A 16,263-nucleotide genomic window follows, 5' to 3' on the forward strand; every position below is an offset into this window, starting at 1 on the left:
CCAAATTAGGTAAAGACAAAACAAGCGTCTGTCAGGAAGATCATTCATTTCCCCATCTTGGATGATGATAGTAAAGGAAGCTGACGTGTGCTGAGTGAGTTCTGTGTGCCAGACCCCATTATTTGTATCATCATCCCCCGGAATCTCCCAGCACCCCATTTTGCAGGCAGAAAATCTGAGGCTTAGAGAGATGAAGCAACCGTGTTCAGCATTTCCCAACTCTGATGTCATGGAGTCTGGGTTTGAGCCTGAGCTTGACCTAAGTTGTCTTAACCATCACCTTAAACCTCCTCCCTCTTGCATTAGTGTCTTTGGGGAATTTATGGCAAATTTTTTCAATAAGAGTATTCCCCTAGCCCTTCCTCTGTGTCTGACCTGTGCTGGGGAGACAGTGGTGACCAGTGACAGCCCCAGCTTGCCCTTCCCAGGACTCACAATCCAGTGGGAAAGACAGACCCATCTCCAGAGTGGGCAGAGTTGGGCCAAAGGAGCCTTAAAGGGGTACTGGACCTAGTTTGGGCCATCAAGGAGGGCTTCCTGGAAGAAGCTGAGTCCTGAAGGACAAGGAGGTGTGATCCAGGTCACGTGTGACCCAGGTCTTGCATAGAGAAGCCCAGGGGGCTCTGAGAGTCCAGAAAACCTTACAATGATGGGAGGAATCCAAGCTGAACAAGAAAGGTAAAGTCCAGATCCTCTCCAGGGAGGTCTTGGATAATCACATTTCTTAGGACTGGCCATGAGGCTTGTTCTCTGGTTGGCACGAAATAGGACAGAGGAGGGTCTCTAATGAGAGCAGCTGGCCATCTCTGCCAGACACAGCGCTGCTCAGGGAACTCTGTGGATCTTCGTTTTCCCCAGTCCGCTCTGCTCATTTCCGGAGCCGGGGTCACCAGACTGCCCCCCTTACCCTCTCTGCTTGAGGTCCAAGTCCCCAGTCAGAGGCACAGCAAGTCAGACAGATGTAAGTTCAAATCCTGGCTCCCCTACAAACTGGATGTGTGGTTTCTGAGCCTCAGTGTCCTCATGGGTTGATAATCTCTAGTCCACATGCCTGTCGTGAGGGTTAAATTCAGATCAGATCATACCTCTGCTTAGAACCCCATGGTGTCTCCCATGTTCCTCTGAGAAAAAGCCAAGTTCTCCCAAGAGGACTCTCTGATCACAACTCCCACCTCTGATCACAACTCTCATCACAACTCACAGCTCCTCCCCCTCCCTCCCTCTGCCCCAGCCACACTCACCTCCTTGTGTTGTGCTTCCTCACTCAGCCGTGTCTGACTCTCTGCGGCCCCATGGACTGTAGCCCTCCAGGCTCCTCTGACCATGGGGATTTCCCAGGCGAGAACACTGGAGTGGGCTGCCATGCCCTCCTCCAGGGGATCGTCCCCACCCAGGGTTTGAACCCAGGTCTCCCGAATTGCTGGCAGATTCTTTACTGTCCAAGCCACCGGGGAAGGCCACTAGCCTCCTTAGTGTTCCTCAAACATCTCATGCTCTCCGGCCCTTGGGCCTTTGCCCTGGCTGTTTTCCTCATCTGGAAAGACTTTATCCCACTTATCCGCCAGGCTCCTGGATTTTGTCTGCCTTGTTCGCTGCTGTATAAACAGTACTAGAACTGTACTTTAATAATAACAGTAATTTTATATATTAATATGATAATGATAGTAGTAACGATGATAATGATTACAAGAGCCTGTAGGCATATTCAGGGGCTCAGATCCATCCCTCAGCTCACCCTGTTACAAGTCTAAGCTTGTACTTCTTACCACATGACAGGCTAATAAACTGAGAAGAATCACTGGGGCAAGGAATGGCAACCTTATTTGGAAAGCCAGCAGGCTGAGAAGATGGTAGACTAGTGTCCCAAAGAACCATCTTCCCTGGGGGGATGCTAGTTTATTCTATAGAACAAAGAGGGAGCGGTAAGGAAGTAAAACAGGGGACGATGTTTAGTCAGTCATGACCACTCTTCTGAGAGCCAGTGGACTGTAGCCAGCCAGGATTCCTGCTCCATGGGATTTCCCAAACAAGAATACTGGAGTAGGTTGCCATTTCTTCCTCCCAGGAATCATCCTGACCCAGGGATTGAACCCAGGTCTCCTGCATTGCAGGCGGATTCTTTTCCACTGAGCCAGGAAAGTCTCCCCAAAAGGTGGTGGTTAGTTATTTTAACTATTTCCTGGTTCCAGCCAGACTCCAGAGGAGAAGTGTTCATTTCTTCCTGCAGCCATTCACAGGTGAGCCTGATCAGGAAGTTTCCTGTGAGCTAAACAAAGGTATTTTATTTTATTTATTTATTTTTGGCCACACATCATGGCATGTGGGATCTTAGTTCCTCGACCAGGGATCAAACCCTCACCCCTTGCATTGGAAACACAGAGTTTTAACCACTGAACCACCAGGGAATTCCCTAAACCAAGGTATTTTAGCTTAATGTTCATTCCTGGAGATTGGCCATTATGCATACTTTAAACCATAGGCGACATTCCTTTAGAAGCAATAAGACAAGAAGGTTAAAGTAAAAGAAACAGATCCAATATGGAGTCAGATTTGTTCTTCCCGATTACAGCTCCCCTACCTCTGGCCCTTCCTGCCTCTGGGTCCCAGCATGCACTGCAGCCAGACCAACAGGGCTTGTCCTAGCAGATGGCTCTCATTGACACTGATCATCTGGCAATTCTTTTAGCTGGACCAATAGTGAGAGGGAATTCAAGAAATCTGTGGGAAAGCTTGCCAGGATAAAAAGTAAATTTTTGTGGTAAGATCTGCTACAAGCAGTGGAGATTTTTGAAAACACACATATGTGGGGTGATGGGGAAGGGGGTGAGGAGAGGACGTGAGCTGTGAATATTCATTCCAACCTTGATTTGGCTACGGGGACCTGAATTTAGAGAGAGGAGGCAGAGAAACGCAGATCGGGAAGTTTCCCGGGAGTGGCCACCCACAGAATTTATGGCTATCTGGAGTGACTGGCCTCATTGAGTATGATCGGGGGGGAAAAAATCTCCCTCTTTCAGGGGAGGGTGGGTCTCTCATGTGGAGTTTACTATTTACCTGTCTACACTGAAGAATAAGCACTTCTTTGTTTTGGCTTCCTTCCCAGCACTGCAGACAGAGGCAACCCTCTCTCTTCCTTCTTGTTTATTTATTTTTAGAGAAAGTGTCTCATTCTCTGGCTTCAGAGTTCCAGCGGTTGTCCAAGTGGCTGACTTGATTTCCAACCCAAGACAGTCAATGGACATAGTCATTTATTCATTCAACAGAGAAAGATTAAATGTCCCTCTGCGGCAAACACAGTTTCGATTCTGGGAATCTGATGGTGAAGAAGACAGGCAAGGTGTCTACCCTTAGGGGGCTTCCACTGTAAAGGGGATTACAACTTTAGATGGTATATGTACTACCTTTAAACCACTCTGGGAACTGTTTGTTACACAGTGATGCTAACTTATATGCTAATAAGTCAGTGTGGTGCGATAGTGATTTTTGTGAAGGTATGTAAGGAGGAGAGGGCTTCTCAGGTGATTCAGTGGTAAAGAATCTTCTTGCCAATGCAGGAGACTTGGGTTTGATCCCTGGGTCGGGAAGATCCCCTGGAGGAGGAAATGGTAACCCACTCCAGTATTCTTGCCTGGGAAATCACATGGACAGAGGAGCCTGGGGGGCTATAGTCCACAGGGTCAAAAAAGAGTTGGACATGACTGAATCGACTTAGCTCAGCACAGCATATGGCTGAAAGAGACCAAAATGAACACAGAAATGCTCCAGTTCTTAAGCTAGGGATGGGGTGGTGGATAAATCACCAGGCATTCATTCCATTATTATGTATACTTTTTTCATATATCTAAGTACTTAATAATGACAGTTCTCTAGAATTTGAGAATAATTATTTAAATAAAGAACACAGCATATATTTATTTGGTTAACGATTTCAACAAAACAAGGAGAGGTGGGATGTCTCTTTCTAACCAGATAACAATATGAATTTTACTTTTAAAAGCTGTCGTACTGGAGCTTCCCTGGTGGTCCAATGGTTAAGAATCCGCCTTGCAGTGCAAGGGACACCAGTTGATGTCTAGTCTGGAAAGATCCCACTTGTCCAGGACAACTAAGCCGTGCGCCACGACTACTGAGCCCTCGCACCTAGAACCTGTGCTAGGAAACAAGAGAAGCCACCGCAATGAGAAGCCCACGTACCTCAACTCGAGAGCAGCCCTCGCTTGACGCTACTAGAGAAAGCCCAGCTGCAGCACTGAATACCCACTGCAGCCACAAATAAAAATAAACAAATAAGTCTTTAAAAAAGAAAGCAAGAAAGTTGTAGTGCTGAAGTAGGAAACAGATGGGCCTCCGGTCTGGACACCGTGCTTGTCAAGTGGAGTAAAATTGAAGCTTTGTCACCCAGACACTCCAAGGACAAAGCTAGTGACAGAAGCTGAGCTCTGCTGAAGCAAAGAGACAGGATGACCACTCCTGAGGTCAAGGAAGACTTTCCCCATCTACGCAGGAAGTCTCCTTGGGGGTCAAAACAGGAGGGGGGCTCCAGCCTAAATCAAGTGTGGACGTGCCATGTCCAACCCTCTGGATCTGTGGTGGGACCCATCTTCGAGAAAAGTTGCGCACGCGTCTTGGGGAGGGTCCTGAGACCACGCAGGTGTGAAGAGAGAAACAAGATAATTGGCCAAATGGAAACAAAGACCAGGAAGGATTGTCCTGTAAGAGGGATGTAAATCACCTCTTTACTGCGCTCCTCCTCATTCAGGAAGCCCGCACACCTCTCTGGGTGTGTATTCCTGCCCTGCTTCTGACTTAAATGAATAAACTGCTTCTCTGTGTGCTCTCCTATACGTTGTGCTGTGTCCCCGTGCCTGTAATAATAAACTTTGTACCTGTTTGCAATTTTTGCCTCCTTGAAACATTTTTGCTTTCAAACAGGGTAAGAATTGGGGAACTTTGCTTCTACCCTCTAGCCCCTGGTGGACTGGCTGGCTAGGTTCAATCCCTGGACAGGGAAATAAGATCCTGCTTCAAGACTACTGTCTCTCTGATAAACAGTACAAGATGTTTTATGATATTTTATTTTCTATTTTATGAGTCAGGATCAAAACAATAAAATCCTGTGGGAACGACTTTTATTCTTTCTGTAAACCATTTTAGTGAAAAAACAACAACAAAAAAAGAAAATACCAAAGACAGAAGGCATTTTCTTTCTTTCATTAACTTTTTTTTTTCATTTTGGAAACTTTAAAATGAAAACAACAGCAGAAAGAATAGTGTAATGACCTCCATCAATAACAAAGTTTTTCAAGGCCAATTCTCAGCCAGTTTGTTCCATCTATCCCTCTATCCTCCTGTTTTGTTTTTTTTTTCTGGAGTATTTTAACAATACTTTAAAAAATATAAATAAATCATTGGTATTTGAAAACAGTCTGTAGGTTTTGTTTGTTTGTTTGCTTTGGCCATGCTGTGAGGCGTGTGGGATCTTAGTGCCCACCCAGCCCTCTGCAGTGAAAGCATAGAGTCCTAGCCACCGGACCACTAGGGGCTTCCCTAGGGTCTGTGTATTTTTAATGATTACATGGGTTGGAGAAATATGTGTAGAGACTCACATCAGATGCTGAGGCTGGCAGTCTGGAGGTTAGCGGTGAGGGGGAAAGCCTTGTCCTGGGACATTTAGAAAGTACAAACTGAAGAAACTCTGGAGCAAGAAGGAGCTCGCTCTCACAGCACAAACTGGCTAGAACCAGTCAGATGAATCACAGAACCCCCAGGGTGGGTTACTACAACTTACTCGGGAGGGGAAATCTGGGTGGAAGCCCAGAGCCCCTGGGACCTTAGTATTTATGGAAATTATGTGGGTTCTCATCCAAAATACACAGGAAAACAAAATAAAAACCTTAAGGTGAAAAGGAGAAGAGGATGCCAAGGTAACTCTAAAGTGCAGAGATGGGTGAAAGGGTCGGGGCTGCAGGGACCCATCGTCATGGAAACTGCAGTTGGAAGTGTTGTCATGGAAACCACAGCCAGGACTCCTACCAAGGGTGCTTCAGAACTATTTTTAGATCCACTGGTAATTGTGGGTGGTTCACTGATGGGAGAAGGGGCAAGCGGCTGACTTCTCTTAACACACATACACACACGCAAATATAGACATGCGTATATACATACATACAAATATATATTTATGATTACATGTAATTGTATATTATATATGTAATTACAAATAAATATTTGTATGTTCATACATACATATATATATATATATATATATATATAGCAAATTTAAAATTGTCTCTCAAATATTTTGGAATGCGTAACTCAGAATCTTCTTTTCTGACTGAACCCTGATTGAAACACTTATAGGCATCTGTGCAGTGAAGACTTAACAGATCTGGGTTGTCCAAACTCTGTAGCTTTCATTTTATTTTTTGTTTTTGCCCACAGTGCATGGCATGTGGGATCTTAGTTCCCCTACCAGGGATTGAACCCATGCTCCCTGCAGTGGCAGCCTGGAGTCCTAATGACTGGACCACTAGGGAAGTCCTCAAACCCTGTCCATTTCAAAGAACCAACTAGCCCTTCTGTGACTCCTGGGTAACTGCTAAGCCTTACAGGATCCTGTACTGAAATGTGAGTGATGGTCGTGGCCTTGGGCCTTGCAGCATCTGTTCGATTTCTGAAGATACTGAAGGCTGAATAACTAAGGTCAATCACAAGTGTGCTCGATGCACATGAACTCAGGAAAAAATAATTCTAGACACTAAGGCCAGGTGAGCTTCCCTGGTTAATACTCCCTACGTGTTGTCACATGTTGCTGGGAAAAGTAAGCCCATCCATACAACTCTCTCCCAGACTGCCCTTTTCTTTCCCTTTGCTGCCCTTAAGCAGTATACTTTTCCTGTAATAAACTATAATTGCGAATAAAGAATGGAGAAGGCAATGGCACCCCACTCCAGTACTCTTGCCTGGAAAATCCCATGGATGGAGAAGCCTGGTAGGCTGCAGTCCATGGGGTCGCTGAGGGTCGGACACGACTGAGCGACTTCACTTTGACTTTTCACTTTCGTGCGTTGGAGAAGGAAATGGCAACCCACTTCAGTGTTCTTGCCTGGAGAATCCCAGGGATGGGGGAGCCTGGTGGGCTGCCGTCTATGGGGTCGCAGAGTCGGACACGACTGAAGTGACTTAGCAGCAGCAGCGAATAAAGAATCTGCCTGCCAAGTAGTACACTCAGGTTCAGTCCCTGAGTCTGAAGATCCCCTGGAGGAGGGCATGGCAACCCATTTCAGTGTTCTTGCCTGGAAAATGCCATGGACAGAGGAGCTTGGCAGGCTGCAGTTCGTGGGGGGTCTCAACAGTGTCAGACACGACTTGGTGACTAAGCAACAACACCGTAACTATGAACACTGTAATTTTTCTGAGTCCCAGGAAAACTCTCAGCAAATCATTGAACCTGTGAAGAAGAGCAAGGAACTCAGATAGCTCAAATTATTAGTCTAATATCGAACAGTTAGGAAGCCTCACTGCTAGCTGTATCACTGAGGGCCTGACAGAAAAACCCAAACTGAGTCACTGAGGAGCGTTTCATTAATTGTTAATAAAGGTGTTCAAAACAAAACAAAAGGAGTTGTCTGAAGGCAGGAGGTTGAAGAAACCGGCAAGGAAATGTGAAGCACTATTCCCAGGCTTGGAGGGGAAGGGGGGAAGTCAAGACATTTCTAGAAACTTCTGGATATTGCAGGAACAAAAAATGTAGCTGAGACGGCTCTCAACAAGAACTGTGGCTTTTGTTAGGGAAACTCAGGGGGCTTGAAGGCGCTCTCTCCTCTCGCCTTACGCTTTCTGATATCTCCTAGGGGTCCTGTTGGCTGAACCCAACAGGAAGGAGGAGAATAAGAGGGGTAGCTGGCACAGCCACTTAAGTCAGCGCCTCCAACCCCCATCCTGGAGGCCCACATTTTAAGGGTCGAAAGACTGGGTCAGGAGGGGCAATCGGAGAACATTTAAATCCCTGGCTCGGTCAATAGGTCAACAGTCGTGTTCCCAGCCGCTCCCCAGGCCCAGTTGCTTGGCCCACGGGCTCGAAAGCAACCACCGGTTGCCATGGAGACCGCGGGCAGATGGCGGGAGCAAGTGCGCAAGCGCGCATTGAGATGCCTGCCTCGGCTCCGCGAGGTTGCTGGGACCTAGCCGAGGCGCCTGGAGTCCTAGTGGGGGCGGACACTGGCGTCCCGGGCCATTCGTCCAGGGCATCTGTGCTGGAGCGCCCCGAGCTGGCACCTGGCCGGCCCAGAGGCTCCTCCTCGGCTCGTCTGGGCGTTCAGAGGTGGGGCTGCCGTATCCCTGCCGGGAGGGCCCGGTGGAAGGGGCTGAGCGCGGTTTTCCGCAGATTTCAGGACACGTGTGAGCACCCGGGGCCCGGTTGGGGAGGAAGGCCCTGGGAAAGCTCGAGGCCTTTTGCAGGCCCACCTTGGAGGGGGCAGCTGAGATCTCTGAACCTGGCCGTGTTTATCGGCTCTCTGACCGCCCTCTCCTGTCACCTTTCAGGATTGCTGCTTAGGGACCGCCGCAGGAGCGGTCCGCCTCGTAGACGCTTCAGCACACCTGGGAATTGAGCCCCGCGGTGTCCACGACCATGGCGGCGAACCTTTTGGAGGACTGGTGCCGGGGGATGGAAGCGGACATCCACAGGTCCCTGTTGGTCACAGGCATCCCAGAGGACTGTGGCCAAGCGGAAATCGAGGAGACCTTGAATGGGGTCCTTTCCCCGCTGGGCCCGTACTCCGTACTCAACAAGAATTTTTTGAGGGAAGAAAATGCCAAAGCTGCCCTCGTTGAGGTTGGGGAGGGTGTGAATCTGAGGGCCATACCCCGGGAGTTCCCAGGCAGGGGGGGCATCTGGAGAGTGGTCTGTAGGACCCCACCTAGGATGCTGAGTTCTTAAAAAACCTGAATGAATTCCTGTACGCGGAGGAGCGCACCTTGGAGGATGTGGTGCGCCTGCTTGAACTCAGCAGGGCCTCACCACCCCAGACCCAGAATTGGTCCCCAAGAACTGGGCAGAAGCTTTGGGGGTGCTTCTGGGGGCTGTGGTGCAAATCATCTACTATATGGATGCCGAAATACGCAGCCAGGAGGAAGCTAGGGCGCAAGAGCTTGCCAAGCCCCAAGTGGTAGCATCCTTGGCTTCAGCAGCAGGGGGGAAGGTCAAGAAGAAGCCAGGGAGGGCTGCAGAGAGGGGCAGGGGCTCTGCCTTGAAGATGGAGAACCCGGATGGCTGGAATGACGTGGCAAATGGGGGTGATGGTCCTAAACCTTTGGTTCGAAAGGCTGGAGCTCTGATTCACTCCAGGAGGAAGAAGCAGAAAAAAAACTCCCAAGCAGGAACCAGTGCCCTGGAAGAAATCCCAAGGCAGCCATTCCCACAGCTTGGCCTCCCTGAAGCATCCTGCAGCTGATGGTGGTAAAAATAGGGAGATGTTAGAACATGTCAGGAGCAACAAAGAGCCATGTGTGAAGCAGGAGGGGTCGGCTTTGAAGAAGCCCCCAGTAAAATGTGCCTGGAAGTTTCCCAGCAACCCACCCGGTGTAGCTGCAAGCTGGGGAGTTGCCTCTGAGTCAGACCAAGATGGTGTTCTGGAGGGCCCCCCAAAGAAGAACGCCATGGGCTGGGCCTCGGCAAAGAGCCCTGCCCACATGAGGAAGAAAAAGAAGGTGAGCCTGGGCCCTGTCTCTTATGTCCTTGTCGATTCAGAAGACCCCAGGAAGAAGCCAGAGGTTTCAAAGAAAGGGCCAGGCCCCGGCCTGGATGCACCAGACCAGAAGGCCCCCGGGGACCCTCAGCCCCATGAGTCACCAACCTCAGCCTCACAGGGTCCAGAGGCCAAGCCACAAGGCCCTCCTCATGCCTCCAGTGGTGAGAATGACATCAGAAGTCGTTTGGGGTGTGTCAACAAGTGGATGGAGGGGGAGGAGCAGCAGGGGAAGGCGGGGGCACAGGAACCCAAGGGGGCAGAGGGGCAGATGGTGGGTGAGGACCCCAGTGCAGTGTAGGAAGCAGGTGAGCCACCAACTGAGGCCTCAGAGGCCGAGAGCCCTGACCCCCGTCCTAGGGGCTCCTGAAGGCCAACACCTGTGGAGACAGGAGGTCGGAGCAAACCCACTCAGCCATCCCTTGTAGATAAGTGTGTCTCTGTGGCATTCTCCAGTCATCTCTCCCTTCGTCTGACCCGTCTCCCTCCATAAGGATGGCAACGTTTGGGGTCATGTTGTTTGACAGAGTAGGAGGCCTTGAGGCTGGAGTTTCTGGAGGCCTGGTTGGGAGATCAACATGTTCAAAGACTTAGAAAGTCTCAGGAAGTGAAAAATCTTTCCCAACACACCCGGCTTCTCCCCTTGAGCTGTTCTGACTTATCCACAGAACATAGTGGGGGCCATCTGCACCTGAGCAGTTGAAAGAAGACCAAAAAGGAGGCTCAAAGTCAGGTATAAAGTTGCACTTGTTGACCTTGGACTGTTTTAGGAACTCACTTTGTAGAGATCTGACTCTCAGAGGTAAATGGTGTGTAAGGTCTTAGGTGGAAGGAGTTAGGGAGGGAGACATAGCCCTGTGCCTTTTTTCCTCGGCTGTGCCTGCTTTTTCACCTCCTCCTAGACACAGCCTCAGAGGATGGAGAGTCATGAAGTAGATTGGAAAAGTTCTAGAACATTCACTGTGACTCACAGGCTGGTTCACTGTTATGGTCGCCTATGTTTGGCCTTTCCCCCCCTTTCCCTGCTTCCTTTTCTGGAGGGTGAGCCAACCTCTCTCTTCAGGGCCTGGCGAGGTAAAGAGGTAGGCAGCCCTTTGCTCCCTTATATCCTCTCTCTGCTTCCACCATTGGGTAGGTTAAGTCAGGATCGTCCCTGCAGACCTCACTTCCTCACTCCTACTAGTTTTCAGTGTCCATCCTCCATTTCTCTAACCAGAAGGTGGTAAGGTCCCTACCCACTTACGCCTTGAAGTGTTTGGTTTAAGGTTCTGTTACTAGAGCTGGTACTTGGATTCCCATTTGGGTGAAACCCTTGCAGGAAACCTGTAGCCAAAAAAGAATGATGGGGAGGGAAGGACTCTGCCATTCCTGGGTCCCCGGGCTCTACTTCCATCCCGTGCCCCGCCCCAGACTCTCTTTGAGGCTGAAGACCAAATCTCCCATCATAGGAAGAGACAGGAAAATATTCTTTTAAAATTGGCTGATCGTTGGTGCCTTCTGAATAGACCAGAATGCCTTGTCTCCTATGTGTGCAGGAGGAGAGGGAGGGCCAGGTTACCCGAGCTCAATGATTTCCAGACAGTATCCTGGGGAAGCCCACAGTGCGCTCAAAGAAGTAATCCAAATCTACTTTTTCACATATTTATTTTTAAAAAGTGATTATGTGAATGTATCATAAGCCAAACAAGTCACACCAGAGACTATCAAAATGTTACCTTGTGTTCTTCAGTGTTTCGGTACAGGTATCCATTTTGTTGATTTCACCGTCTATTTGCATATAATCTAATTTTCTTGTAAATGCAGCTGATAGGAAAGGTTCCAAGTGGGAGAAGTTGGTCCTGCAAATGCCCTGTCATCAAACAAACACACTGACAGAAGTTTCCCTTGGTAATCCACATGTTACTGTCCTACTGTGATGCTGCGTTGTTTGATGGCAAAACGTATCGACATGGCACACAGTAATTCACATTCCGTTTTGTGGTCTATCTCGTGACTTAACGTTTTTGTGATAAAGGATGTGAACAGTTGTTAGGTGTTGTTAGTGATTGAGCGGCTTTCTCATGACAATTCATTTCAAAATCCTGGATGAGCCTGAGGATGCAGGAAAAAAGGAAACGGTTTCCGTTTGCAGCTCTTCGTCTGTGTGTATCACGGTTATCCTTGGGTCGAAGCAAAACAAAACGTGGGAGTGAACTGGCCTTTCAAGCTTGTGGCTCTCCAGCTCCTGATTTCAAAATCAGGTCCATTAGGGAGGGCTTCATTGTGTTAACAAATTGATACCATGATTAGTAAATGTACATGTTATCAAATAAAGTTTAGCAAACTAAGTGATTGTTGAGTCTCTTATAGATGCCAGCAGCATGAACTGTTAAATTTGAGGAAAGGATTCCCCCCACACTGAACGATACACACTGTCCTGGACTCCCAGCCTGGGGCGTGTGCATGCTAAGTTGCTCCAGTCGTATTTGACTCTTTGCAACCCTATGGACTGTAGCCCTCCAAACTCCTCTGTCCATGGGATTCTCCAGGTAAGATACCAGAGTGGGTTGCCATGCCCTCCTCCAGGGGGTCTTCCCAGCCCAGGGACTGAACCCTCATCTCTTACAGCTCCTGCATTGCAGGCCAGTTCTTTACCACTAGCGCCGCCTGGGGAGCCCCAGCGTGAGCCCTGGTCAAACCTGGGTTCAAGCTGGAAGAATCATCAATTTTCCATGAGACAAAGTCATCAAGATATCTGTCCCCAGACATATAGCCTCTGGAGAGAGCTGCAGGTGGCTATATGACCTGTCACCAGTGTGAAAACTCCACCCCCCCCCCCCGCCAGATCCTGGGGTTTCTAGAAGTTTCTAGAACAGGTTATTGGTGGTATGGATTACCTGAAAGGGCGAGTTTACTTTTAAAAGCAGCTAGAAGATGAAAACCCTCTCTTCCCCTCAGACAGAAATTGAGGGTTTTTTTCAGTGAAAAATCGAGTTAAATTTCCTTCTGCCCAAGCCTCTCCCCTGTTAGGGACCCCTGAACCATGGTGACCACTCTACCAGAGCTACGTGATGCCCTGGAGACCAAAGGGAAGCTGGACTCTGAGGACAGGGGAGCTAATTCCACCCTGGCGTGTGAGCACACAAAGACCCCGGTCAGAGGTTAATTTATTGGGTCCTCGCCTCCGCCCCTCTAGGGGGAAAGCCGGATTTGGCCGAGATGTTTAAGTGCCTCCCAGGAGCAGTCACTCCCTCCAGTTAGACCCAATCCACCAGGAAAGATTGGTAGTGGGGGGAACGTGACCCGAGGTGGGGGAAGACCCAGGGGTGGGGCTCCGTGGGGTACAGGGGAAGTCTCCAAGGAAGCCTCTCAGACTGTCTCTTGGATGTCTCAGAGCTGTCTCTGTTCTGTCTGTGGTGTACCTTGGAGCAAGGCCTGGCCAGAGGTGCCTCCAGGCAAGGGGGTGGGGGTGGGGCGATGCTGGGAGGAGCGGCCTGCATACAGCCAGGAGGGACTGAAGGTACAGTTTGGTCATCCACTCATGACTCTGTTTAGCCAAAATTTATTGGTCATCAGGGGCTTCCCTGGTGGCTCAGAGGTTAAAGCGTCTGCCTCCAATGCAGGAGACCCTGGTTCGATCCCTGGGTCAGGAAGATCCCTTGGAGAAGGAAATGGCAATCCACTCCAGTATTCTTGCCTGGAGAATCCCATGGACGGAGAAGCCTAGTAGGTTACAGTCCATGGGGTCGCAAAGAGTCGGACACGACTGAGCGACTTCACCTTCAACCTTGAGACAGCCAGGAACAAGACAGACCCCACGGACTGCAGCACACCAGGCTTTCCTGTCCTTCACTATCTCCCAGAATTTGCTTAAACTCATGTGCATTGAATCAGTGATGCCATCCAACCATCTCATCCTCTGTTGCCCCCTTCTTCTTCTGCCTTCAATCTTTCCCAGTATCAGGGTCTTTTCCAATGAATCGGCTCTTCGCATGAGGTGACTAAAGTATTGGAGCTTCAGCTTCAGCATCAGTCCTTCCAATGAATATTTAGGACTGATTTCCTTTAGGATGGACTGGTTTGATCTCTTTGGTGTCCAAGGGACTCTCAAGAGTCTCCTCCTGCACCACAGTTCAAAACCATCAGTTCTTCAGCGCTCAGCCTTCTTCATGGTCTCAAATCCGTACGTGACTACTGGAAAACTGAAACTAACACAATATTATAAATCAATTATGCTCTTTAATTTAAAAAAAAAAGAAAGAAAGAAATAGACCAACAAAACAGTGGAACAGAATCATGAGTCCAGAAGTAGAAATTTATTTTGAGTTGGCAGGGGAGAAAGAGGATTTTCTAAACAAGTTAGTGTTAGGAAAACTGGACAGCCATTTGGAATAAAGGACTGAAGTTCTTTACTAAAGCAGGGTTCTCTGCTTCCTGCTTTGTATGCAATTACCTTTCAGAAGGATCACAGTAGTACATTTAAAAAGAAATCAATAAGTGTTTAGATAAAAAGAGAAGTAATTGTTCTTGAGTCGCTCAGTTGTGCCTGACTCTTTTGCACAACCCCTTGAACTGTAGCCTGCCAGGCTCCTCTATCCGTGGGATTTCCCAGGCAAGAATACTGGAGTGGGTTGCCATTTCCTTCTCTAGGGGATCTTCCCGACCCAGGGATTAAACCTACAGCTCCTGCATCGTAAGCGGATTCTTTACCGTTGAGCCACCAGGGAAGCCACAATATCTTATTTAAGCCTAATAATAATAATAACTGGGAGGGAGGTGCTTCTATGCTGCTCCCCAGTTTTATAGACGAGGAAACATCATCTAGAGGTCAATAACCAGGCTAAGTTCACTCCACCGGCAAATGACACAGGCCAGGTTTGGAGCCCGGGCTTCCAAGATAGGCTGTTATCCAAGATACCACCCTGCTTCCCCACCTCTTCCATGCATGATTAAAATAAGTGCAAAGCCAAACAGTCATGCGATCTCATCATTCACATGACAACTGGGCAATAATGCAAAAGTTTAGGGGTGCCCAGTGCTGGAGAGAGTTTGGGGGAGCAGGCTACCGGCTATTCCTTGTTTGTTTCAATGTATGGCAAAACCAATACAGTATTGTAAAGTAAAATAAAGTAAAAATAAAAATTAAAAAAAAAAAAGAAAATGACACGATGCATTCAAAGTGCTGAAAGGGAAAAACCTGCAACTTAGCAGACTCTACCCAAGTGTTCTTAATAGGCATGGAAGTCGGTACATCCTCCTGAGAGTGACATGGTTCTGGCCATCAGAGTTTAAAACACGCTCATCAAACTGTGCTGAGGGATGCCAGGACTGCTGATTATAGCGCTTTTGTAAAAGGGAGGTGGAAACTGGAAATAGTCTTCCAAAGATTTATGTGACACCATAGAAAAGAACACTGTGCGGTTGTCAGGATAAAATGGATCTCTGAGCGCTGATTGTCAGGCCATATTTTTAAAACCTTTTTCTTGAAAGGTAGGTGTATCATACGTGTTCAGCTGGATTCATTCTCACAAATGGAATCCACCTGTGCAGCCTCCTAAATGCCTAAGCCTCCCCCTCCCACCAAACTCTATTCTGCACCCAGCCCATCCCCCACCCATCCCCTTCCCCATCCACCTTGCAGAGTAAGTTTCATCCAAGCCATATTATTCAGTGAACAAACCATGCTACCAAAAATAAAAAAATAAAAAAGATGTCTTAGGATCTCTTTTGTTGAATGTTTTATAAGAAGAAATAAACATACATTGTTATGTTAACAAATGCATACAAATATATTTGTTTTAGGAAGGTACAGGTACATATATTTATTTTATAGTAATTGCCCTTAGAATGCGAATGGGTTTTCCCCAGTGCCTCAGCTGGTAATGAAGCCACCAGCAATGTAAGAGACACAGGAGACGTGGGTTCAACTTCTGGGTCGAGAAGGTCCCCTGGAGGAGGAAATGGCAACCCACTCCACCATTCTTTCCTGGAAAATTTCCTGGGCAGAGGAGCCTGATGGACTATAGTCCGTAGGATCGAAAGAGTCGGACATGACTGAGTGACTAAGCTTGCATGCTCACCCTTAGAGCTTGGGACTGGGTAGAGGCCAGCTGGAGGCCAGGTGAAGGGTGTAACGGGGGGCTTCTCAGCTGTCCATACTTTGTTTTGACTGCCTCTTCTTTGTCGGTTTCTAACCATGCACTCATATTGGGTGTTTTGTCTGTTTGGCTGCACCTGCAGCTGGAGGGATCTTAGATCCCCAACCAGGGATCAAACCCGTGCCACCTGCAGTATAAGCAGGAGTCCTAACCACTAGGCTACTGGGGAAGTCCCATATTGGGTGTTTTTTTTTAAGTAGTCAATATTCAGTCATAAAATGGTGTGAAGTGCTGACATACACTACATGGGGCTGAACCTCAATGCAGGAGACCTCGGTTCAATTCCTGGGTCGGGAAAATCCCCTGGAGAAGGGAAAGTAAGAGAAGCCAGGCGCAAAAGGCCACATATTGTGTGGTTCTATTTATGTGAAATGTTC

At 48.3% G+C, this 16,263-nt stretch overlaps 1 protein-coding gene and 1 non-coding gene across 2 annotated transcripts; both read left to right on the top strand.

The window, feature by feature from the left end:
- The first annotated feature begins 8,256 nt into the window (after positions 1–8,256).
- On the top strand, positions 8,257–12,076 carry PNMA8A (PNMA family member 8A). The gene is given in 5 exon segments (XM_069552341.1): positions 8,257–8,400; positions 8,545–8,909; positions 8,912–9,043; positions 9,046–9,362; positions 9,364–12,076. Coding segments are annotated over 4 exon segments (1,413 nt in total). The 5' UTR covers positions 8,257–8,400; positions 8,545–8,632; the 3' UTR covers positions 10,051–12,076.
- A 1,233-nt stretch (positions 12,077–13,309) lies between these two features.
- Positions 13,310–13,382, top strand: TRNAW-CCA (transfer RNA tryptophan (anticodon CCA)). The gene has a single exon. It is a non-coding gene; the product is annotated as a tRNA-Trp (tRNA).
- Positions 13,383–16,263: the final 2,881 nt, after the last annotated feature.

This window comes from Ovis canadensis, chromosome 14 (assembly GCF_042477335.2).
Source record: "Ovis canadensis isolate MfBH-ARS-UI-01 breed Bighorn chromosome 14, ARS-UI_OviCan_v2, whole genome shotgun sequence".
NCBI lineage: Eukaryota > Metazoa > Chordata > Mammalia > Artiodactyla > Bovidae > Ovis > Ovis canadensis.